The sequence below is a fragment of the Quercus lobata genome, chromosome 11, assembly GCF_001633185.2.
Source record: "Quercus lobata isolate SW786 chromosome 11, ValleyOak3.0 Primary Assembly, whole genome shotgun sequence".
In the NCBI taxonomy this organism is placed as follows: Eukaryota; Viridiplantae; Streptophyta; class Magnoliopsida; order Fagales; family Fagaceae; genus Quercus; species Quercus lobata.
In genome coordinates this window covers 13,591,367-13,616,961 of record NC_044914.1, presented here as the reverse complement: position 1 = coordinate 13,616,961, position 25,595 = coordinate 13,591,367, and the positions used below count along the sequence as shown (strand labels likewise).

Sequence of the window (25,595 nt, the reverse complement as noted above, 5' to 3'; positions counted from 1 at the left end):
TATTGGTAATACAATTTTAGTTGAATTAGAATTATAAATTTTTTTAATGATTTAAATAATAGAGTTTTACATAGAGTAAACTATCCTATCAATTAATAAGTCTTAAAAATTTTAATCTCTTTTCTTTTCTTTTTTCTTCTTCTTCTTCTTTCAAGTAGTCAAGAAATATTAGACTAGTTTGGTTTTACGGTTCAGGTACGAAAAGGATAGTATGCTGTCACAAATTATAAGAAGGATTTCTCCCAAAAAAAATTTATAGGAAGGAAAGCCACATGAAATGACTAATGAGGATAATAGGACATCCCCCAATTTCTCGCTCTATCTAAACATTAATGGCCTGTTAGTAGTTTAGAGAGGGAGGAGAGTAATGGGGAGGAGAGTAGAGGGGAATAGTTATCCTCCACCTTGTTTGAATGTTTTTAAAATTAGTAAGAGGGAAGGGAGTAAGTAGCCCGTCCTCTTGTTTGGATGTTTTAAAAATTAGGATGGAAAGGAGGGGAAATGATTTAAATAGACAAATTTACCCCTATTTGAAAATGAACATGCAACATTGGTCTATGATTAATTTATTAGATTAAATAATTATTTAATCAACATTCTCATTCCATCAAATACCACTAATAAAACATTCTAAAAAAAAAATACCACTGATAAAAGTATAAAACTACCATTAACTGTTATAAAATAATTTTTATTACCTCAAAAAAAATTAAAAATAAAAAGTAAAGAGTAAAAATCCCCAACTGGGTTAGTTAACTCAGCTGAGTCAGTTGCAATTTTTTTTTTGCAAGTATTATACTCAGCTGGCTACTTCTTTTTTCTTTTCGTGGAGGCGAGCTAACTCGAATTGAGTCACACCCAAGTTAGAAACAAAGCGTTTTCCTTTGTCGGCGATCCCATGAAGTAACGATCGGGTTATTGCCGTTCTTACCTAACTCGGATCGCGAAATGAATTGGAGCACTTCCTTGAATAGCGACTCGTCGCACGATATTGCCAACGGGCCTTGGTTGTTGAACCCGTACTCCTCTTCGGCTTGGACCAAGAGCTTTTTGAAGATGGGGTGGCTTAGGTGCGTCGTGCGTGAATCTCCTGCAACTGCTGCCCACGCAGACCGCCACATATCCCGCCGGCACATCAGACTGTATGCGATTGGCTGACAGCTATGCATTGTTGCGGCACTGTCAGATTTAGTGTCAGTGAAAGGGGGTTGTTTAGCTTCAGTGTTAGTGAAATAGTAAGATTCAAAATTTTTTTTTTCATTCACAGGAAATAAACAAAGATTATTTATATAATCAATTTGTAATTTTGTTAATTTAAAAATGGTAAATTAGGGAATTCATTTGGTTAATAATTTATTTACTTTACTCTCCTTCCAAATCTCTTCACTTTGGGGGAATTAAAAATGAGGGATTAGAGGTAGTCCAAACTAGGGGTGTGCGCAATTCGGTTTGCTCGGTATTTTTTCAAATTTGTTACCAAACCGATAGGGATTGGTTTTGTAATAATTAAAACCGATGCATACCAATTAGGGTCGGTTTTCTGACCTATGGCAGTGCAGTTTGATCGGCTCAATCTAATCGGTTTGGTCGGTTTGATTTGAAACATTAACCAAAAAAAATTGTTCACTGTTCACATAAAAAAATTTGTTCAACAAATCTATTCACATAAATAAAATCTGTTCACCCAAATGGTAATGATCCAAGGACATATTAAATTACTCACAAACACAAAGACAAATACATATGACACTCAGAAATACAAAGAGATATTAAAGTAAGTGCCTAAGTGGGACTAAAGTCAAACACAAACACAAAGTCATTTAATTTATTCCTATGATACACAGTACACACGACACTCAGAACCTCACCAAATACAAAACACTCTCAATCACTCGCAAACACAAAGACAAATACAGACACAAACACAAACACAAACACAAGCTCTCACCAATAAATCAAAATCATAAACTTCACTTCTCTTACAAGCCTAAAACCCATTGTACTATATTTTACAATCCCCAAAAACTACGAAGTACATGAGATTAAGAATCATTTATGCTTACCATTGGTTTGCCGTGATTGGTGAGCGACGGCGAGAGCTCAGGCAAGCGTCGCTACGTCAGGCGAGACTAAGAGGCGAGAACGAGAGAGAGAGTAAAAGGATATCAGGAGATTCAAGACAAAAGAATGAATTTATATGGCCTTGAGAATCTGAAAACCTAGCATAAAACGCACCGTTTTGCTTTTGCTTTTGTTTTTTTGTTTTTAATAACACCCATACGACGTTGTTTCATTAATAAAAATTAAAATCAGAACCTGTGAACGACATTGTATCCAAACTGTAGGGAGAAACGAATACTAGGTTTGGTATTGGTTCGGTATCGATGTGGATCGGTTTCGCCTTCTTTGATCCGGTGACTGCACCTCACCGGCGTTGGAACAGGCTTCGCCCTCCGAACGTTGTCCTCGGCTCATTTGGTCGGCATTGGTGTCAGGACGGTGTCGTCAGCGCCGGTTGGTTGGGTCGGCTCTGGTATTCATTTGCTCACCCCTAGTCCAAACCCTTCCCCCTCCTTCCTTAAAAAACTTTCAAATAAGGTAATTGAATTACTCTCCCTTCCTTTACTCTACTCCCCTCCTTTTTTAAACTTCCAAACAGGCCATAACACTTATCTCAAATTCAATAAAATTGTATCCTACCACCACACACCCTTGGCGCAAAAGTCACTCCACAGGTATGAGTGCTTCTGGAGTGTGAGGGGTAAGGGTTAGAGTTCAAGTATTCAGAAAAAAGATTCATACACACACACACACACACACATATATATATATTTAATTAGGTTAGAGTAAAAATTTTATCTTGTATTAAAAAAAATTAATAATAAAATAAAAGACTAAAAAGCAACACTGAGCAAACACTCAGCATTAATGCAATTCAAATTACAGGATACCATTTACCTTGGAATTAAGCAACAAATCCCCAATTCATAAAAGTTTTTTTAAAAAAAAACATAGATCCTCGTTAAATTGACTTGCATTCAAAGGAGTCAATTTCATACCAAAGGTTATTTCAATTTGGTTAGAGAAACAAAATATTTCAGTAATGGTTGATATAGGTGATCATTTCTGGGTTTTCGCTACACATGTATATATTTGTATTTTTTTTTATCTTTATAAATATATAATTAAAATCCACATATTTTATAAGTCCAAATATTAGCTTAAATACATTAACACTCAATGTATTAGGTTAAATAACACGTTTATAATGTTTTTAATTTCTTAAAAATTTATTTTAAACTATTTATTAGTAGTGTATACCAGCTAAAAATCATAGGGGGGAAAAAACTGATACAATTAGGTATTTTTTTCGGTACATTTTAAAGGAATACTAGTGTGTAATAACCTAAGAAAAAACACTAGTTACATTTGCACTATATCCCAAAATGACTAGTCTAGAAACAATTGAGGTTCCTTAAAACTTAAATCAACCCAGTATATGCTTGATGTATGACTGAGCACACACCGAGTATTGATGCATAACAACTTAAGGAAAAGCATTAGTCAGATTTGCGCTATATTCCAAAATGACTAATTTAGTCACAATTGAGGCTCCTTAAAGACTAGATCAACCCAATATATGTTTGATGTAGGACTCAGCACACACCATATCCATTCAAATCTTGGGCATCACAATCTAAGCCACTTAAATTGTTTATGTCCTCGTTAGGTCCACTTTGCAGGATAGTGTTTTTTAGCCTACACACAAGGTTATTGGGCCCACTCTGATATCATTTGTAACAACCCAAGGAAATTCCCTAGTCACATATGTGTTATATACTTCAAAAGGAATAGTCTAATCACAATTGAGACTCTTTGTGATTGTTAATAAAGTCTAAATCATCCCAATATTGCCTGATGTGGGACTCACATCCTACTACACACACTCAATCAACATCCAATCAAATCTAGGATATCATAACCAGTACCAGTTTTATGACCGATATTGTTATGATATTGACTTCCTTGCCTGCATTATATCTGCAAAAGTATGCAAATGGATCTCTTTTATCAAGGGAACTCATCTTTATATCTTTAGGTGTTGTAGTTCTTATCCCATTTCCCATGTCTCGCCAATTAGACTCTTCCATGTAGTTTTCACCCCATCGCATATGGGATAAGATCTCCTATAATTGAATTTTCTAATTTCCTCCAATTTCTATTTAGATGTAAGACTTGCGAAATTTAAAAATCAAATAAATATCATGTGTCATACATCCAACTAAAAATAAGAGGAAATTGGAGGAGTTAATTGGAATGGATCATTTCTCACAACATATCAACTTCAAAAGTGGATAAGAATAATAAAATTAAAAAAAAATGATAAAGAATTAAAAAAAAAATATTATATCTTAACATGTGTATTATAGATAATTATGTTATATCCTTTATCCAGTATTTTTTTTTATTGATAAGTATTTTTCTTTTAAGAAGTTATTTTGTTGTAGGATTACAATAAAAGTAAAAGTCGTAGTACATGTGGCAATTAATTAGGATATCCACTTAGTGAAACCATAGCTCTAAGACCTAATTTTTATTATATATAATAGAATATGAATTTTTTTTAAAGAGTTCTAATTTCAAATTTTGGGTAATTTTAAAAAGATAAAGGTGAATGCTATTTTTTTTTTTTTAAATCTATCATTTATAATGGGGTGAGGATTTGAATCTTGGTGGACATTTTCATTAGACTAGTTGAATTACAAAACTCTCGAAAAATGTGAATTCATGAATGTGTTAAGAGTATTAGAATTGAACTCTAAATTATAAAAGGGGAAAAAAAATACAATTACTAGCCAATATTGCACACACTCTCTTACACCAATACCTGTTAGTTGATTTTGCCAATGGAAGGCTAACCGGTCTTGGTTTATTTGTTTGTTAAATAAAATAGAATAGTAAATGTAAGGACTCAATTTGTAACGATCCCAACCTCGTATTGGGTTCAATCGCTAAAGGCCCAAACAATAAATTTGTAGAGTGTGGATATAAAAGAACTAGATTAAATTCATAAGAAAAACGATTAAACCGAACGTTTCTAGATGGATTAACAGAAATATTACGATCAATTTCTTCTTGAAACAAGCTAAGTTCTTTATTTCATAAGGTTTTCTTCTAGGCACTACTTGTTTAGAAGTTCTGATCCCTATTTCTTAACGCATTCTTCCATGTTATATACTGCCTTCTTAGTGTTATCTTCACCACACACGTGTAGGTTAGGTTTGGGGGATCCCTTCCTGTCCCATCCAACACCTTTTGGAACCTCTAACCAGCAGCTGTAAGGCTGCTTCATCACTGTTCAGGCATCACCTCCACATTAATGCGGCCAGAGAGTTGGATGAGAGGCAATTAATGCGAAGGCAGCTGTTGTTAAAGATATTTGTTTATCTTTTTTTTCTTACCCTTGGTCCCATGTCCCACATTTTGTGGTAATACAACTTCGAAGTGTGTTTGTGACAATGCGGCATTCAGATCGTCCTCGGACACATATTGCCCAGAAGGATTTTGTCCTCGGACACATACTAGACTCATCTCATGTGATATCTACTCCTCTTTTCATTTGGTTCCCCTTATAATCTTATATGGGCCTCCTCGGATGGTTTAACGTTCTCAGATGGGCCACAAGCCCAGTTAACACGGTTTTAATAGTTATTGATTAATCGACCCCCACAATAGCCCCTCAAAATCTTGCTTTTTGACTCCTCGGGAGAAAAGATTGATTTTGATGTCACCAGCCCATATCCTTTTATGTTTTGGGCATGCTCCTGACGCTTCAGCATCCCAAGCGTGGCAGCATTAAATTTTGGCGACGCCCCTGTCTCCCACGTTCAATGATAAGATGTAAATCGAACGGTGGGGGGTCTGTCTCGTTTCGCGAGCGGGAACTTTCCCGCTCATAACTTCTGCACGACTATAAAGGAATTCTCAAATCAATTCTCTTTCTTACCTTCAACAATCACACAATTCTAGAGCTCATACACTGAACCTATCTTTCTCCTTTTTCGTCGTTTTCCTGGGCATCTACAAATACTAAAATCTTGTCCGAAGACCCTCTTTCAAACTTGTAAGTTTTCTTAAAAACTTTACAGCTTTCATCTTAAACTCGTAAATTTCTCTACTAAACCTTTTAGGAAAATGGGGGAAAAAGAGGGTAAGTTTCGATGTCTGGTTGAGTCCGAGGAAGGTATAAGAAATTTCCGCGCTAAGTATAGGATTCCCTCAACAGTGGGTATGAGGTACGCAGCCCAAGAGGAATGGGCCGGCGCTAGAAGAACAGGGGAAGTGGTTATTCCTATGATTTCCTTCATAGAAGATGGGATGACCATCCCCATGGGTAAAATTACAAGGAGCTACCTTAGATTCTTTAGGTTATCCCCAACTCAGTGTGCCCCAAACATGTTTAGGGTCCTAGGAAGCATAGAAGCCTTGAATGAGAGGATGGGCCTAAACTTGACCCATTATGACGTGAATTAGGTGTACAACTTCAACCATTTGAAGGGGCAGGGATATTATCTCAAGTCGAGGTATCCCGCGGTGAGGCTAATTCAATGCCTTCCCACTTCAAACAAGAACCTAAAGGAGGATTTTTCTTATCTTTTCTGGGGAATGGCATGATGGTTTGCCATGCCCCGTGGAGGAAGGAGAACCAGGTGGGAATGCAGTTGTAGATTCATAACGTTCGGTTTATACATACATGTTTTCCCCTCTCTTTTTTTGTTTTGTTTTGAGTCTCAATATTCTTATCTCTGATGACGCTTCATTTTAATTCAATGATTTTGCAGATAGACGTTTTACCAAGCCCAAATTTAGTTTAGTCAACAAAGCAAGTTTGGATAGGGTATTGAAAGCCGAGATATACGTGAACGAAGCCGACGGTCAACTCCGAGCAACCCATTTAATCCTCAGCTACACCCCCCTCTCGTTTGCTTTCCAAGCACCGAAGTGCGTGATCAAAGCCCGTGATCCTCGGCTTCACTGTATTAGCGTTGCCTACAAGGGGTTCATAGTTCCAGAAGGTGTTCCACTTCCTAAGGACACCTCCCGCACTAAGCCCCTTTTTGTTGCCGCTATCTCAACAGGAGCCTCTTCATCCCAGCCTGCCCTCAGGGAAGAGGAAGTAAAAGAGAAAGAGAAAGAAGAAGAAGAAGAAGAAGAAGTTGAAAAGGAAGAAGAAGAAGTTGTAGAACTCTCAGACTCCTCAGACGATTTTGGGATTTCTAGCCAACCTATACGCTCCGAGGAAGATCTTGACGAGATGGGAATACAAAGGAAGCCCCAAAGAAGTCTAATGGAGTTGATTGAGAATCAGCCTGCGAAGAATGCGTCGGGAAAATCAACGCAATCTCAGATTCCTTCTCTTACCACCAGGTCTCCTCCTCTTGCTCCTCATCAACCTCCCCAACCAGTCAGAGCTGATGCTGCCGAGTTGAAAAGGCGCAGGGAGCAGAAAGGGAAAGACGTGGTGGATGATGGAAAGTCTCGTCCGACCCGCGAAGAAGATGCTCAATGGGCTGCAAAGCAGCAGAAGACTAGCCATCCTCTTCAGCGAGGCCAGGAAAGGTTTGACATTCAACCTCCTGAGCCTCAAGCCTGGCTGCCAGCACCCATGCATGGTGGGGAGCCCTTACGAGATGATGCGTCTATTAGGGACTTCAATGGTGGTGTTGGGTGTCATATAGCCTTGGCTATAGAGGAGGCTTTGTCACTCCCAAAGGACATGGCCGAAATAAAAAATGCAAGGAAGAATGAACTCATCCTCAATAATAAAAGATATTTGGGAATGCTATAGTGCTAACTCTCTTCTTTTTCTTTTTATGATCATTACTCACTGATGTGTACTTTTTACTGACTATAGTGTTAATTTTTTCCTTTTAGGTTATCCAAAACACTTTTAAGCTGGATGAGATGCTCAATAACTGCTACAATCAGCTAGACGATGAAAGGAAGAAACGGGCGTCGGCTGTACAAACTTTGACAGTATCCAAGCAAGACTTGGTGAATACGAAGAAGAAATTAGCTGCTGAGGAGCAAGCTCGCAAAAGCGTTGACTCGACCTTGGAAGGCTTCCAAAAGCAAGCTGAGGCCCAGAGAAAGCGTTTATGCGAAGCAAATGAGGAATTGAAGGCTGCCCGGGAGCAAGTGGCAGTTCTTAAAAAGCACCTGGAGAAAACCCAAAAGTTAAGGGAACAAGCTGAAAAGTCCATGGAGGAAGCTGAGAGGGCAAAGGCCGAGGCCAAACAGGCAACGAATGAGGCCGAACAAAAAGGCTACGAAATCGGGGTGGCTGAGACGGAGGAGACACTAAGGGCAGAGGTGCCAATGGTGTGCCGCATTTACTGCGCCCAAACTTGGGATGAAGCCCTTAACCGAGCTGGGGTTGAGGCTTCATCCGAGTTAAGGAAGGCAGAGAATGTGTTCTACCCTACAGTAATCCGCACCTCGGCTCCTCCATCCAGTCAAGCTGAAGACACTCCCTCAACCACTAATCCTAATCAGGAGGTTTTACCTCAAAATCTTCCTCCTCCTAGTCAACCAGAACTAGCTAAAGAGACTATTACCCCTCCAGAAGCCTCCTTGGACAAGACTGCAGCAGCTTCTGAGGCAGAGGTAGCCTCTCAAGGCTTTCAACAGGATTTGGCTTCCACAGTCATGCCAACTGGGGGAGCTACTAAGGACATAGAAGGAGTCACTACCTCAGAGGCAGATAAATCAGCCAACCAAGCTCCCAAGCTCTAAATTAAGTTGAAAAAATAGGACTTATTTTATAATTTGATTAGGACTTTTGTAAGGATATTTATGTCTATTTGCTTATTGTTGTTGCCGTTTTATCTTATTTTTGTACTTGTTCACTGTGTTATCTTAACTTGAATGGATTCATTTTGACTATCTTTCGTTTGCAAGAGAAAAAATAACTTATAAACATTAACAATTGGCTATTAAAAATGGGTGATAAACATTAATACTATGAGGTCTCAGAGAGACATTTTGGATACATATGTATTCTTTCTAATCGATTGAAACTTAAGGGAATGTTCAAAATTTAAATAAAGTTGGGTCTACAGTATTTCAGTTGTACATTAGATGATGTTCATAGGCTTAGTGGGGTTTATATCTTCAATAGGTAATTAAACATCCTGTGATCTTAGGACCATATTGGAGAATTTGTTATCCTGGAATGCATAAGCCCAACTGGCCCTAGCATTTTAACAGCAAGAGGCTGTATTAGTTTCTAAGGAACCCACTTAGTGACCCAATAGATTTCACAGGGTATTAATTTCCACTAAACTTGTGGTCCGAGGACCTGACATAACTTAGTTTCTATTTAATACTTCACAAGATGCAATAGGGTATTAATTTCCACTAAGTTTGTGGTCCGAGGACCTGACATAATTTAGTTTCTGTTTAATACTTCAATAGATGTCATAGGGCATTAATTTCCACTAAACTTGTGGTCCGAGGACCTAACATAACTTAGTTTCTATTTAATACTTCACAAGATGCAATAGGGTATTAATTTTCACTAAGTTTGTGGTCCGAGGACCTGACATAACTTAGCTTCTGTTTAATACTTCACAAGATGCAATAGGGTATTAATTTCCACTAAATTTGTGGTCCGAGGACCTGACATAAGTTAGTTTCTATTTAATACTTCAATAGATGTCATAGGGTATTAATTTACACTAAGCTTGTGGTCCAAGGACCTGACATAACTTAATTTCTGTTTAATACTTCAATAAATATCATAGGGTATTAATTTCCACTAAGCTTGTGGTCCGAAGACCTGACATAACTTAGTTTCTGTTTAATACTTCACAAGATGCAATAGGGTATTAATTTCCACTAAATTTGTGGTCCGAGGACCTGACATAACTTAATTTCTGTTTAATACTTCAATAGATGTCATAGGGTATTAATTTACACTAAGCTTGTGGTCCGAGGACCTGACATAACTTAATTTCTGTTTAATACTTCAATAAATGTCATAGGGTATTAATTTCCACTAAGCTTGTGGTCCGAAGACCTGACATAACTTAATTTCTGTTTAATACTTCAATAGATGTCATAGGGCATTAATTTCTACTAAGTTTGTGGTCCGAGGACCTGACATAACTTAGTTTCTATTTAATACTTCAATAGATATCATTAGGTGTGGAAACACAAGATGCATGATCAGCATAAATTAAAGGAAACCCAAACTAGACTACTTTTATTAATAATAATACCTCTTGAGATTATTTACATTCCAAGGATGGAGTACAGCTTTTTCATCTAGGCCTTCTAGATAATAGGCTCCTATTCCGGCTACTAAAGTAATCCGATAAGGCCCTTCCCAATTAGGCCCCAATTTTCCCCAAGCTGGATTCTTGGTGGTCCCCAGAACTTTCCTCAGTATCAGATCTCCTACCGCTAACGGTCTCAACTTTACATTAGTATCATAGCCTTGCTTGAGTTTATGCTGGTAGTAAGCCAATTGGACCATTGCATTCTCCCTTCGCTCTTCGATCAAGTCTAAACTTTTTTCTAACATCCCATCATTACCGTCCGAGGAAAATGTACTAGTCCTTAACATTGGGAATCCAGTTTCTAGAGGGATGACGGCCTCGGTTCCATAGGTCATGGAAAAAGGAGTCTCTTCTGTTGATCATCGAGACGTTGTTCGATAGGTCCAAAGAACATATGGCAATTCCTCCACCCATTTTCCTTTTGCATCATCCAACCTCTTCTTAAGTCCATTGACTATTACTTTATTAACAGTTTCCGCTTGCCCATTCCCTTGAGAATAGGCCGGAGTGGAATATCTATTCTTTATACCTAAGTCTGAACAATATTGCCTGAAGACTTTACTATCAAATTGAAGGCCGTTATTCGAGACAAGAGTGCGCGGAGTTCCAAATTGCGTGACAATATTCTTCCAGATAAACCTCTTAACATCTATGTCTCTGATGTTAGCCAAAGGTTCAGCTTCGACCCATTTAGTGAAATAATTCGTGCCGACCAGCAGATACTTTTTGTTTCCTAAGGCTTTAGGAAAATGGCCGACAATATCTAGCCCCCATTGAGCAAAAGGCCAAGGACTGGACAGAGGGTTAAGAATTCCTCCGGGCTGGTGGATGTTTGGAGCGAACCTTTGACATTGGTCACATTTTCTAACATACTCCTGCGCTTCCTTCTGCATATTTGACCACCAATATCCTTGAGTAATGGCCCGGTGTGATAGGGACCTTTCCCCTGTATGACTTCCACAAATGCATTTATGTAGCTCCTCTAGAAGTGACTCTGACATCTCGGGATGTACACAAAGTAGGTACAGCCCAGAAAAGGACCGTTTGTATAACTTTTTGTCCTCGGATAACCAAAATCAAGGAGCTTTCCTCCGTATTTTCTCAGCTTCTATTTTCTCTTCGGGTAAGATGTTACTTTCGAGGAATTTCAATATGGGATCCATCCAGCTCGGCGCTAGATTGACTTGATGAACCTTACATACGTCCTTTTCTGGTGGGGTGGGGGTATACAAATCTTCGACGATTATCACTCGAGGAAAACTCTGTGTTGAAGAGGTGGCAAGGGTTGCCAGGGAATCGGCATGGGTATTTTCACCTCGAGGGATATGCGACAAGTCGAAAGATTCAAATTTTGTTTGCATACACCTAACTTGACTCAAGTACCCCTGCATTCTTGGATCTTGGGCTTCTAGCTCTCATTTCACTTGGCCGACTACCAATCTTGAATCCGAGAATAATTCGGCTACCTTTCCCCCCATTTTCTGGACCATACTCATTCCCATCAACAAAGTTTCATATTCTGTTTCGTTGTTAGTAGCCGAGAATCCCAACCTCAAGGATTTCTCAATGATGATCTCTTCAGGGGATATCAAAACTAGCCCCAATCCTGCCCCCCATTGGTTTGCTGCTCCGTCCACATATACTCTCTAGGAGGAACCACCTTGCGTGGATATCAGACCAACTGATTTTTCATCCATGTCACTTTGCTTCATGTTAGCTTCTTCTGGACACTCGGCGAACTCAGCTACCAGATTGGTAAGGACTTGGCCCTTCACAGAGGTGCGAGGCATATACTTGATGTCGAAAGCACCTAGGATTGTGCCCCACTTAGCAATTCTCCCAGTGTAATCTGCACTTCTAAGTATAGACTTGAGAGGTAGCTGAGTTAAAACAACCATAGTATGGGCCTGAAAGTAATGTGCAAGTTTGCGTGTTACATGGACCACCGCCAAGATGGCCTTTTCCAATGATAAGTATCTCACCTCAACTTCATGAAGGGACTTACTTACTTAATAAACTGGTCTTTGGACGCCGTTGTCCTCTCGTATTAAGGAAAAACTAACTGCATGAGGGGCAACTGTCAGATAAGCAAACAGGACCTCATCCACCTCAAGACTAGACATGATAGGCGGCCTGGATAGGTACTCCTTCAACTGCTGAAATGCCACAACACACTCCTTGGTCCATTCAAATCCTTTCCACTTATGCAATAGAAGGAAAAAGGGACGACACCTCTCGGCCGACTTGGAGATAAATCGGTTCAAAGCAGCAGTCATTCCAGTCAGTTTCTGCTCCTCTTTCGGATTCCGAGGTGCTTGTAAATCGTTGATGACCTTAATCTGATCTGGGTTCACTTCAATTCCTCTATGAGTCACCATGTATCCCAAGAACCTCCCGGAGCCTACACCAAAGGAACACTTTGAAGCATTCAGGAGTAGCTTATGCTTTCTCAGTATTCCAAAGATATTCGTGAGATCTTTCACATGCTCGGACACCACCTTACTCTTCACTACCATGTTATCAATATAGACTTCAATGTTTTTGCCCAGTTGTGATTCGAACATTTTAGTCATCATCCGTTGATAAGTAGATCCTGCATTTTTCAAACCAAAGGGCATCACTTTATAATGATAGTTTCCAATAGGAGTGACAAAAGTCGTTTTCTCTTGATCGTCCAATGCTAACGGTATTTGGTGATATCCTTGAAAGGCATCCAAAAAACTCATCTAAGGATGACCAACGGTTGCATCCACCAACTGGTCTATCTTCAGCATGGGGAAAAGATCCTTGGGACAAGCCTTATTGAGGTCCGTGAAGTCCACGCACACTCGCCACTTTCCTGTCTTCTTCTTTACCATCACCATATTGGCTAACCATTGTGGGTAAAAAACTTCTTTGATAGCCCCAGCCTGCTTGAGCTTGGCCACCTCACTTCTGATAGCTTCAGCGTGCTCTTTTGATGGTCACCAAGGTGGTTGTCTTTTGGGAATAACGGAAGGATTCACTTTGAGTTGATGACAAATGAAATTCGGATCTACACCTGGGGTTTCGTATAGGCTCCATGTGAACACATCTACATTTGCTCTGAGGAATTCTAGCAATCGCTCCTTTTCTTGCAAAGGCAATTTAGCCCCAACCTAGAAGAATCTTTCCAGATCATCAGCAACAATTACCCTCTCCAAATCTTCACACTTTACCTCGTCGGCTGGTCCATCTAAGGGTAATGTTGGGGGTTTTAATTGCTATAATCCATTATCGACGGTAGCCAAGGTCTCTGCCTCTGGCCGATGTTGTATAGCCGCTTCCAGGCATTACCAAGCTGCAACCTGACTTCCTATTATCTCCAATACCTGGCCCCCAGATGAGTACTTCACTTTTTGAAGTAGAGTAGATGAGACTGCTCCTAGGGTATGAAGCCAAGATCTGCCCATAATAGCCGTGTATGGAGAGAAAACATCTATAACAATGAAGTCCACCTCCACCACAATTATACCGGTTTGCACAGGTAGTCTGATCTGTCCTTTTGGAACGACCATCCTTCCCTCAAAACTCACCAGAGGAGAACTGTAGGCTGCTAAGTCCTCAAGCTTCAAACCTAGCCCCTTATACAAATCGGGTACATTATATCAATAACACTACCTTAATCAATCATCACCCTTTTTACATCATACCCACCAATTCTTAGTGTGACCACCAGGGCATCATCATGGGGCTGTATGGTTTCAACCTTGTCCTCATCCGAAAAGCCCAAAATCAGGGGAACGTCCACTTTGGCTCTTTTTGACGCTTGGCAATGATCCTCAGCCGGAGGTCGGAACACCGACAGTACCCTGGAAGGACAAGATCCAGTCCTTCCTGGGGCGGCAAAGATAACGTTTATTGTGCCAAGGGGGAGTCTTGAAGAAGCGTCCTCACGCATGTCTGAACCTGCCTGGCCTCCCCTACCACTGGAATGATGCAAGAGTTGCTTCAATTTCCCTTCTCGGACCAGCTACTCCAAATGGTCCCATAAATTCTTGCAATCTTCCATCGTGTGCCCATGATCCTGACGATAGTGGCAATAAATGTTCGAATTGCGTCTCTTAGGCTCTCCTGCCATCTTGTTTGGCCATTTAAAAAAGGGCTCATTCTTTATCTTCTCCAATACCTGCTGCACTGGCTCCCGAAACACTGCATTAATCACCTGGGTGTCAGCAGAACCTAATTGCCCAGCGAAGTCTTTCCGAGGTCGGTTACTATTGTAACGGTCTGACTTGAAATCCTTCATCTCCTGAGGGATTACCTTAGCCTTTCCTTTTCCCTGAAGTTGGTCTTCTTCTACTCTTCTGTACTTGTCAATCCTATCTATTAATTGGTATACACTGGTAATAGGTTTACCAGTTAGAGATTTCCTTAAATCATGCTCGGCTGGAAGACCAGCCTTGAAAGTACTTATGACCACATCATCATGCTCTCCCTCTATTTCATTAAACACTTCCCAGTATTTATCTGAATAAGTTTTGAGAGTCTCGCCCTCTCGCATGGACATAGACAGCAAGGATCCCAAAGGCCGAGGAACCCTACTGCAAGTGATAAAGCGAGCGCCAAAAACCCGGGTAAGCTTTTTGAAGGACTCAATAGAGTTGGCCCTTAAATCGTTAAACCATCTCATCACCACCGGATCCAAACTGGATGGAAAGACCTTGCACATCAAGGCCTCATCCCAGAAGTAGATAGTCATCTTTTGGCTAAAATGGCTAACGTGTTCTACTGGGTCTGACCGGCCATCATATAGGGTGAATGTAGGCTGGTGGAATCGCTAAGGAAGAATCGCATCTTCTATATTCCTTGTGAAGGGTGATTTGGAGACTTGGCTTAACGCTTTGTTCATGACGTTGTTCCCCAAGCCCCTGCTAGGCGGGCTTTTGCGCTTATGTCAACGGCTGTGTTTCTCTTCATAGGAAAAAGTCTCACTAGGCGGAGTTCTGGATCTCTGCCTATAACTAGCTCCATCCGTCTCCTCGGATGATGGTTCTGAGCTAGGCTGGGAATGTCCTCGCCTGGTGTGGCGCAACTCTCTTTTCAACCCGTCAATTTTACATTGCAGGTCCCTGTCATTCTTTGCATGGGAAACATGACTCTTCCCACGAGAGCGACTTTTGGTGGTATGAGTTGTGCGCACACTCCCCTCACGGCCCTCTCTTCGTTCGGGACTCCGGTGCGGATTACCATGCTGGGAACCTCTTGACTCTGCTTGGTGTGGGTTGGCATCTACCTGATGTGGTCCTGCAGCGTAGTGATGTGGACCTACTTCCTCCATCATGAACGTTGAACCGAATTTCTTTTAATCTAAATCAAGCTCTCCCCACAGATGGCGCCAATTGTAAGGACTCAATTTATAACGATCCCAACCTCGTATTGGGTTCGATCACTAAAGGCCCAAACAATAAATTTGTAGAGCGTGGATATAAAAGAACTAGATTAAATTCATAAGAAAAACGATTAAACCAAACGTTTCTAGATGGATTAACACAAATATTACGATCAATTTCTCCTTGAAACAAGCTAAGTTCTTTATTTCATAAGGTTTTCTTCTAGGCACTACTTGTTTAGAAGTTCCGATCCCTTTTTCTTAATGCATTCTTCCATGTTATATACTACCCTCTTGATGTCATCTTCACCACACACGTGTAGGTTGGGTTCGGGGGATCTCTTCCTGTCCCATCCAACACCTTCTGAAACCTCCAACCAGCAGTTGTAAGGCTGCTTCATCACTGTTCAGGCATCACCTCCACATTAACGCGGCCAGAGAGTTAGTTGAGAGGCAATTAATGCGGAGGCAGCTGTTGTTAAAGATATTTGTTTATATTTTCTTTCTTACCCTTGGTCCCATGTCCCACCTTTTGTGGTAATACAACTTCGAAGTGTGTTTGTGATAATGCGGCATGCAGATCGTCCTCGGACACATATTGCCGAGAAGGATTTTGTCCTCGGATACATACTGGACCCATCTCATGTGATATCTACTCCTCTTTTCATTTGGTTCCCCTTATAATCTTATATGAGCCTCCTCGGATGGTTTAATGTCATCGGATGGGCCACAGGCCCAGTTAACACGGTTTTAATAGTTATTGATTAATTGGCCCTCACAGTAAATTAAAAAAAAAAAAGAGTTAAGACAAGTGGAAGTGAAAAATAGGATATTTTTTTTTTTTTTTTTTTTTTTTTTTTTTTTTTGTTTTTTGTTTTTCAACTGATTTTTTGGGTTTAATTTGTCTAAAATTTTAGCTAACCTAATGTGAATTTTCTAAGGCCGACATGTCTTTATGCTTTCATGTTGGCTACTTCATGTTTTACATTCAAGTCATTTCTTTGACTAAATTATGAACTATGGTTTCTGTACTTCATGTTTGACATTCAAGTTATTTTTTATTTTTTGTTTTTGTATTGTTTAGAAAATAGCTTTGGGCACATTTTAATTTTAAACATAGTAATGCTATTTTTGAAATGAGTAGATTAAATTTGTACATTATCAATAATTTTAAAAATATATCAAATTGGTTGGTAATTCAAGTATTCAACTATAAATAACACGTTTAAAAGAGATTTGACATGCAAATATGAAAGAGCCCTTCAATCAATCAATCTTAATATATATATACACACACACTAGCTTCATCACACGCGCTTTGCGAGTGCGATAAAGCTTTTTTTTTTTTTTTTTTTGGTCTAGTGTCATAATTTACCTTTTATTTTTTTTTATTTTTTTTTTGTTTAAGTTTGTTTTGAAGACATGGATTAGTAGGAGAGTGTCATATTTTGTAGGCATTTTAAGTGGAGTTGAAAATATATTGAGTTTTTTTTTTGGTCTAGTGTCATAATTTACCTTTTATTTTATTTTTTATTTTTTAAGTTTGTTTTGAAGACATAAATTAGTAGGAGAGTGTCATTTTTGTAGGCATTTTAAGTGGAGTTGGAAATATATTTTTACCGGATTATCCTCAAATTTGGTATTTATGAACTACATAAAAGTCCAGTTCAAAGAGATGTGTGTATATATATATATATATATATATATGTTGGATTCAAGCTACACTTGGTATAATTTTTTTTTTTTTTAGAGAGAGTTTCAACCTATAACGTCCGCTCCTGATAACAGCTCTTTATCATCAGACTAAGACACCGATCGGTTTTTGGTGTAGGCGAGAAATGACCCTCAGAATTTTTATTCAACCATCAGAGACTTTACTAGTTGAGCTAATTAGAGCCCACATCACTTGGTATAACTTTAAGTAATGTAATACCAACCAATATTTTTTAATTAGATGTAAATTTTGATAAATCCATCACTGGATTACATTATCTTCGTATATTCTCCATGCTTACAAAATTTAAAGATGATTAAAAATCAATAACCATGTCATCAATAAAATTATTTAAATTTAAGTTTTTGTAGTTTAAATAATGCATAAAAGATGAGTTTGTGGATCGAATGGTAAATGACGTTCGACTGGCATGTATGTTAAGAACATATAGAACACGTAATTCCACGTTTAGATTTTCAAAAAATAAATTTAATAATAAGTTATTGGGTTGTGTAACTCTATTTTAGAGTTACACTTGAACCCAATCCATATATATATATAAATAAATATATATATATATATATAAAATTATAATTATAATTAAAAAAAAAAAAAAAGAGTCAATCTTCTAAGTCAATGAAAATGGCAACCTTCTATATTGGGTTAATTTAATGGTATATGATACACGATTCACGTTAAATCCTTAAAAAGTGTCTGCGAAAGAAACGACAGGTAGGAACTATGAAGTCTTTGTTGATATAACTCGAGCTCTAAAAGCTCGAGTACTATATGTATTTACATGTAAATATGTAATCTCCTCTCACTTCAACTTCTCACTGTCACCCTCCCTCTCCCTCTCACCGGAGCTCTGCCTCTCCTTCTCCCTGTCATTAACGAACCAGAGATTATCTAACCGGATCCCTGTCTAACACTCTTCTCTCTGACACCTAGCTTTCTCTCTCAGAGGTAAACTCTGTTTTTCTTTCTGCTTCATGGGTTTCTTTTGAGGTGGTTGTAATAACTATGTTGTTATAATTGTGATTTTATGGGGGTAATAACATGTAATTTGTGAGTGGGTTTCGGAGGTGAGGGCTCGTTTTACTTCAATTTTAAAGTTTCAAAGTGTTGCTCACAAGGTGTTTGATTAAATGCTTGAGTGAGTCTAGATTGTGAACTTGCACAAATGTTTACAATCTGTTAGCTTTTAGCTTTAGCTCTTGAGCTTTTTCTATTTTCTTCATGTCCAAAGTGTTCATCATCATGAACACCATGTTCATTTTTTCAATAAAAGTTTTATTACCTATCAAAAAAATGGAAAGTTCAGGCTTTTTTTATTTATATTTATATTTATATTTATCACAACTGAGCACATTAGGATTGTATGAAAGCATTTGGTTTTGTAGCATGTTCACCCTAAGAGTTTCCACCCACCTCACAAACACAAAGAGATGCAAATTTAAATAAAATCAATAAAACAGACTGCAACTTTTGAATCAGAACTACCAACATCTTTTATCAGGCTATGATCTAAAAGTAATGTACAAAAGCAACAATTAATATTCATGTAAAACACCTAAATCATGACAGTTACTGAACAAGTCTCAGAACTGATATTATGTACATAAATATTCCCTTTATAAGAAAGAACATACACAAATGAGTAGAGTGACACATTTAAACAGTACTCACCTGTGCAAAGCCTGTGGCACCATATCCTGCACCAAGAGCACCATAGAGACCACCAACCAAACCATAACCAACACGAGGTGGATAACTTGGAAGCAGTCCTACCTTCTGTGAATTTGATCCTCCAGACTTTTGATCTGACTGTGGTTTTGCAAGAGAACACTCCAAAACTTGGCCTGAAAATCAGAACAAACCAAGCAATGTGAATGACTAATTTAATTTTTTTCGAAAAAAGTAAAACGCATTAAGAAACAAATGAATGATCACCATCAAGTTCATATTTTTCTGTATTCTTCAGTGCCTTCATGCCTTGACATTTCATATTGGGATGTTCATTCACAGCTGCCTGCAATTTATGTAGATGCATATCTAATCTTTATTCCTATCTTGAATTGAAAGTTCATACAAGGATAAAATGTGAACATTTGAGTAAGCTTTCACGGTCTTGGCATTTATGAGCAAGAAGTCTAACAATGACATGGAACCTCATATATTAAATTGATGATAGTTGGTAGACTAAGTTTTCGATGGTATCAAAGCACCCTTTTCAAGTAACATTTTGCATGCCTTTCAACGAAATGCTATTTACTCCTCATATTACTTTTGTGTCACTTATTAAACACTGAGTGGTACACATGCTTTACATGCACCACAAGAGAACAATGATCCAATTGCCTTTCATATAGGCTTCAGTTCATACACAAGGCCAAAGGGTACCAAGTACCAACCCTTCTCACTATGTCACTCTGTCTGCACCCACTAATTATATAAGATTAAGAGTTTTTTTTTTTTGCAATTGTTGTAATATGTGATCACAAGCAAGAAATAAAATCGTGAGCTTGTGAAGACATATAGAAGCCAAGAAGTAAGAGAAGTTGTGAAGTATAGATTCAAAGCACCACTAGCAAAATAAAATCCTCTGCTTTATTGCCGCTCTTTGTAATATATGATTTTAATATATGTGTTTTGCATGTTGTACGCCATTCTTGAAAATTCATTGAGAATCTTTTTAGTACTGTGAAAAAAAATTTTTGAAACAATAGTAAAAGGAAGTGTAACCAGTTCTAAAGGTATTTTATTTTTAGTTTAAATTATATTTGTTAGTCTAATTTTCAGCTTTCTATGAATTGTGGTGATAAGTACAGAATTGCAACCAGTTCTGATATTTAAATACCATGAAATATCAGCAAGTTGAGATGATAACCTCTATGCCAGTATTTCCTTTGTCAGTAGGTTCATGTTGCTACTTTTATACCTTAGTGGGATTGACTTTAGTGCTTCAAATTAATTGTTCCATTCATGTCACCAATTAAAGCCATTTCTGCAATAGTTGTATTATGATATTATTTTGGCATAACTACTGTTTGTACTTGGCTAGTAGTCACTTAATGGGCCATTAATCACATTTAATGTATGCTAGATATGGACAAGCATCCAGCAGGACCCCGTGATTGTACTGTCTTGACGAGGCAAGCAGAGCATCGTTCGAGTTGGCTTTGGGATGGTCCTCCGACAGGCCAGGTATGCACTTGTCCAAAAATTTTACAGGAAAAGATTGTACTCATTGTCAACTTGATGAGTGTGTATGTGAATTTGAAGAACAAACACGTTATTATTCTCATATAAATCATACTCAAGTTATTGGTGACAAATATTTTCTTAAAATACATTGATGTTGTCAGTTTAAGTTTGATGTGTAATTATTACGTTGTTATTGAATTCTATATTAATATAATGTTGCTCCATTTGTAGGCATGGCCAGGTGTGCTCACTTGTCGCCATCGATTCAGTTGTATGCCCGAAGTTGGGTTAGATCCACGGGCTGCTGCATATATCACGGATGCGGGGTTAGGTGGGCTATTACACGTCCCAAATATAGAGATCGATCATGCATTGATCACCGCATTGGTGGAGAGATGGCGGCCGGAGACGCACTCATTCCACTTGCCCCACGGTGAGATGACAATCACGTTACAAGACATGGAGGTTATTATGGGGGTACCTGTAGAAGGCTTGCCAGTGGTGGGGAAAACCAATATGGAATGGGGCAACTTATGCCACGAATTGCTAGGCCATAAGCCTCCGGACAAAGAACCCCATGCTAATGAAAACACGGCTATGTTGTGTGGGGCGAGGTTAAAATTGTCTTGGCTCAAGACAATGTTTCATGACCCTCTACCAGCTGATGCCACTGACTTACAAGTGCAGCAGTACGCTCGGTATTACATACTGGAGATGTTGGGTGGTATGTTGTTTATGGACAAGTCTGGCGAACGGATCTCGGTCATGTATCTGCAATTCTTGAATCCAATCAGCAATGGCAAGAAGTATAGCTGGGGTAGTGCAGCACTAAGTTGGCTATATAGACACCTGTGTAAGGCGTCAGAGACTACCGCGAAGCAGATTGGTGGTGCACTGCTATTGGTGCAAATATGGGCGTATGCCAGGTTCCCACACATATGTCCGATGATGAGGCATCCACATCAGGCACTGCCCCCGGGTCCACTTGCTGTTAGGTATGTAGCTTTTGTATACTTATTGTTTACATACGCACTACTTTTTTGCACGGGATTATGTAAGTAACTAATATGAAGGTTGTGTATGTGTTGTTTGCTAGATGGAAAGTGGCTACGTGCACCACAGAACATGCAACGCACGTCTTAAGCGCCTATCGTATGTCACTTGCTTCGCTACGGCCAAATCAGGTATTGTACCTTTGTTGGAAACCGCATTGGCATGTATTGTTCTACTTACGATTCGCTTGCAACCCAACCATCAATAAAGTTTTTTTTTCTTTTTTTGGAGTTATACTTTTTAGAGTAGAGATACGTATTTGTATTATATATCATTCCCATTCTTTACACTTTTTTTCTAACTATATTGTTAATATGGCTGTTTGTCTCTGTTGGATCATTGTAGATTGTGTGGGAGCCGTATAAGTCAGTGATAGGTTCCCTGCCCTCATATTGTACTGCAGGCCAACACATATGGAGGTCTACCGTACCGCTTCTACATTTTTGGGTGGTTGAGGGCCATCACCCCGAACGTGTCCTCCGACAGTTTGGGATGAAGCAGGGCGTACCGGTCGATGTCAATACTTCTACTGATTTGCACAATATAACACTCCAAGGGAAGCATGACAAAGATTGGGCTGTGGAACATGCCTCTCATATTGCTAAATGGGCTGCGCATGCCGAAGTTGTCAATGCACCGATCTTTGAGGGGGAGATGGGGTTCGATGACGAGTATATGAAGTGGTTTCGTCGCATCACTCGACGCTTTATTACAAAAGAAACCTCATACTGGGACACTTTGGTAAGTTTACAATGTCTCTTCTACTACAAATGTCCTCTGGTTAGCATATTTTAGTTCAACCTACTAACACTATTCTTGAATACTTGTGAAAGGTTGAATCACATTTGAGGATACTGGCAATGTGCGAACCAGGTTCCGCGATCCACACCGAGTGTATGTCTGCCTTGGAAGCTGTTGAAGAGCTTAGTCGGTTGAACTTGGATAATGCACGTGTTGCAAGCAACACGAGTGAACCGGCTGCAGGGCGTGGCCAGCTAGTTGGTGGACGTCGAGGCCATGGAGGGCGTCAATCTGGTGATGGTACTATACCTCGTTACATACTAATTAGCTATAGATCTTTTTATAGTTAAACGAATTGCATATTATTATTTGCTTGTATTGTTTTCAGGCAAGGTGAGACCAGACAAGGAACCAGTAAGGAGAAGAAAACGGGAATGATTTAGGTTCATTGCATGTTTGTCAATAGGTAGCTCAGATTTTTGTATTATTCTGGGCTTATCTTTCCTTTCCTGCATCTTCAAGAGATCAACACTGCAGTGAGGTTCAGTTATTCAGCAACAAAAGTATTGTTATAACAACTGCTAACGTGAGTGTTAATTCTGCCAATTAGTTTTAGCGATTACAACAGTACTCCATCTGGTGTTTTGCTATCTTATCTACTATTAAAGTGAAGTCTTGTAAATACCCCCTAGTGGCCTGTGCAGGGGTTTTTGTTAGTATCCCTCTGTTTTGGATTTCTACTACATCAAAATGCCTTCAACTTCCACCAAATCAATGCACTTGTCATTTCTTTCTACACATATTTGTTTCTCTGTTTATGAATAGATTAATGCAGTGCAAAAGCAGTCTATGTTTATTTTTCATTTGTGTACACTGATTATACATAGGACCCCCCACCACTTTCTGGGTTCCTTTGTCTCTGATCATCTCTCACTGTTGGTTCTTATATTCCATAATTCTAACAAGAACTATCATAGTAGAAAGAGAAAAGAAAATAGAGTGAAGAGAAATGTTGGATTACTATCAGCAGCTTGCTGCTAAGCCCTCTTACCATGATTCCATTAAAGTTCTTGAGACTGATATTCAGTACGCCAATATGCTGTAAGCTCTCTCTCTCTCTCTCTCTTCGGGCTTTTTTTATTTATTTTTATTTTTTATGATCATAATTGTTTGGTTTATACAAGAAAAGGTGGGGTCTGCTGAAAACCTGTAATTTTTGTGTTAGTCCACACCCCTTCAAATTTCGAAGGCCATACCCCTTTGAGTGCACCATCTGGCTTTTCCCCCCTCAAGTAAAGTTCCCCTAATGCACCCTTGCTGAAACTCCTAGAACTGCTGCTCATTGTATTGAATATGCCCACTTAATCAAGTGGGATGAGGTAATAAATTACTCACCATTTTGCTCTCCCTTTTCCAAAGTGTGTATTTTATACTAACTCTTTGTTATCTAAACATGCATCATATTTGTAGGTTCATAGTGGAAAGACTTTTGATCTAGACGACCCAGAGCACATGAAGTGGATCTATAATGAGGTTAATAGAATGCATTTATTTGCCGACATTTTAAAAAAAAAAGTTATTTACCAACTTTTTTCTTTATATTGATTTCTGTTGTTGGCCATCTCACTTATGTAGTTATGTTACCCATATCCTGTATGCTGTCAAGAGAGCTGAGGTTTTTGGCCTTCTAGGAGTCACATATTCTCTTACCCAGGTATTTGTAATTGTATAGCCCGGGATGTCAATTCCCCAAAAGCTTAACTTTCATTCTATTTTATGCCCAAGTACTGTGTGGTTTGTATGAGATGTTCTTTGATTATCATATATTTTAAAAAAATCATTTAATTTTTTATTTTTTTTGGCTTTCATCTCTTTATTATTGTGATAATGCTTGTGAAAATAGTATTTAGGGTATGTTTGGTAACGGTTTTTTTTTTTTCCCTTATTTTCTATTTCCAAAAACAATGTTGTATTTTTGAAACTAAAAAACTTGTTTGGTAACTCAAAATGGACAGAAAACAAAATCTGTTCTCAAAACTCAATTTATGAAGGAAACTAAAAACATGCAAAAGACTATTTTCAGTTTCAAATTTTCAAAAGTCAATGAAAGTACGCATTTAATTTAATGAATCTGTCTCATTTAATGAGTTAGCATTAAAGTTCAAATTCTAGTAACAACATATTTTAGTATTTTCTATTTTTTCCTTAAAAAAACTTTTTTTTTTTTAATTTCATCTAACCAAACATGTTTTTTATTTCAAAAATACAAGAATTTTTTTTTCTTTATATTCCCAAAAACAAGTTTTTGAAAATAAAAAATAAAAACTGTTACCAAACACAACCTTAGCTTTTGATTAATATTTTTTCCATATATTTTAAAGAATTCTCTGTAAAAATAAAGTCAGAGTCAAAGTTTCAGATATCTAAATTGTTATTTAAGTGGATTCACCTTACTGTTTACAGGGGGTTGTGAAGAAAACATTATTCCAGCTATTGATTCCACTAATGCAATTGTGTCAGCTGCATGTGCACTTGAAGCTTTGAAGATTACGACAGGATGCAGCAAAACTCTATCAAACTATTTAACGTGAGTCATAATTTTCCTATTATTTTTGCTTAGCAAAAAATGCCTGATAATCTTGTCCTTGATGTGGTGATAACCTTTGATGATAGATATATGTATAGGAACATTGTTGCATTCATAATCATCATACCATGATTAGGGCTTTTTGATACTTGGAAGGTCATGTGTCACTCTTTGATCCTACCCTGTGGGTTATTGATTCAAGATAATCTTATTGGTCAGTTTTATGTCTCCTAGAAGCCTGTTTGGTCTAGCTTCAGCTTATTTGGGTTATATACAACTTTTCAAGACTTTGTTCTTTCTAGGTATACTTTTGCTTAACATATTTTTTAAGTCAGATAAACCAATGGAAATAAGACCAAACAAGTCATTACTCATTAAAACCCCTTGTTAATTGGTTACTCTAATTTTGTTAAAACACGCCTAACTTTGTTATAACCTTATTAATTCCCACTTCCTTGCTTATGCATTACTACAGCCAATTAGATGGTATATAATTTGTATTACCATATCTCTTATATCCATATTTGTATATACTTGTAAAATCTAAGCACTTGAAATTTGATATGTATGTTAATCTCTTATTTCTTTAGGTGCACTCTA

At 38.3% G+C, this 25,595-nt stretch overlaps 3 protein-coding genes across 5 annotated transcripts; 2 read left to right on the top strand and 1 right to left on the bottom strand.

Annotated features, from left to right (window-relative positions):
* Positions 1-7,315: 7,315 nt before the first annotated feature.
* LOC115966418 (plectin-like) lies at positions 7,316-8,796 on the top strand. Its single transcript, XM_031085655.1, has 2 exons — positions 7,316-7,780; positions 7,936-8,796. The coding sequence occupies exons 1-2, from the start codon at positions 7,316-7,318 to the stop codon at positions 8,794-8,796; spliced, it is 1,326 nt and encodes a 441-aa protein (XP_030941515.1).
* A 9,333-nt stretch (positions 8,797-18,129) lies between these two features.
* On the top strand, positions 18,130-24,968 carry LOC115968371 (serine/threonine-protein phosphatase 7 long form homolog). 3 transcript variants are annotated; one of them, XR_004086737.1, is made up of 12 exons: positions 18,130-18,373; positions 20,514-20,614; positions 20,846-21,609; positions 21,711-21,798; positions 22,013-22,408; positions 22,501-22,708; positions 22,797-22,994; positions 23,389-23,509; positions 23,634-23,787; positions 23,879-23,941; positions 24,044-24,122; positions 24,872-24,968. XR_004086737.1 is itself a non-coding variant. In XM_031087757.1 (7 exons), the coding sequence occupies exons 2-7, from the start codon at positions 20,516-20,518 to the stop codon at positions 22,844-22,846; spliced, it is 1,605 nt and encodes a 534-aa protein (XP_030943617.1). In that variant the 5' UTR covers positions 18,130-18,373; positions 20,514-20,515; the 3' UTR covers positions 22,847-23,204. The 3 variants fall into 3 exon arrangements, 1 of the variants encoding a protein (XP_030943617.1); XR_004086736.1 differs by having other exon boundaries at positions 23,386-23,509; XM_031087757.1 differs by lacking the exons at positions 23,389-23,509; positions 23,634-23,787; positions 23,879-23,941; positions 24,044-24,122; positions 24,872-24,968 and having other exon boundaries at positions 22,797-23,204.
* Positions 18,814-20,206, bottom strand: LOC115968372 (heterogeneous nuclear ribonucleoprotein Q-like). The gene is made up of 2 exons (XM_031087758.1): positions 19,361-20,206; positions 18,814-19,269 (listed from the first exon to the last, which is right to left on the bottom strand). The coding sequence occupies exons 1-2, from the start codon at positions 19,458-19,460 to the stop codon at positions 19,082-19,084; spliced, it is 288 nt and encodes a 95-aa protein (XP_030943618.1). The 5' UTR covers positions 19,461-20,206; the 3' UTR covers positions 18,814-19,081.
* Positions 24,969-25,595: the final 627 nt, after the last annotated feature.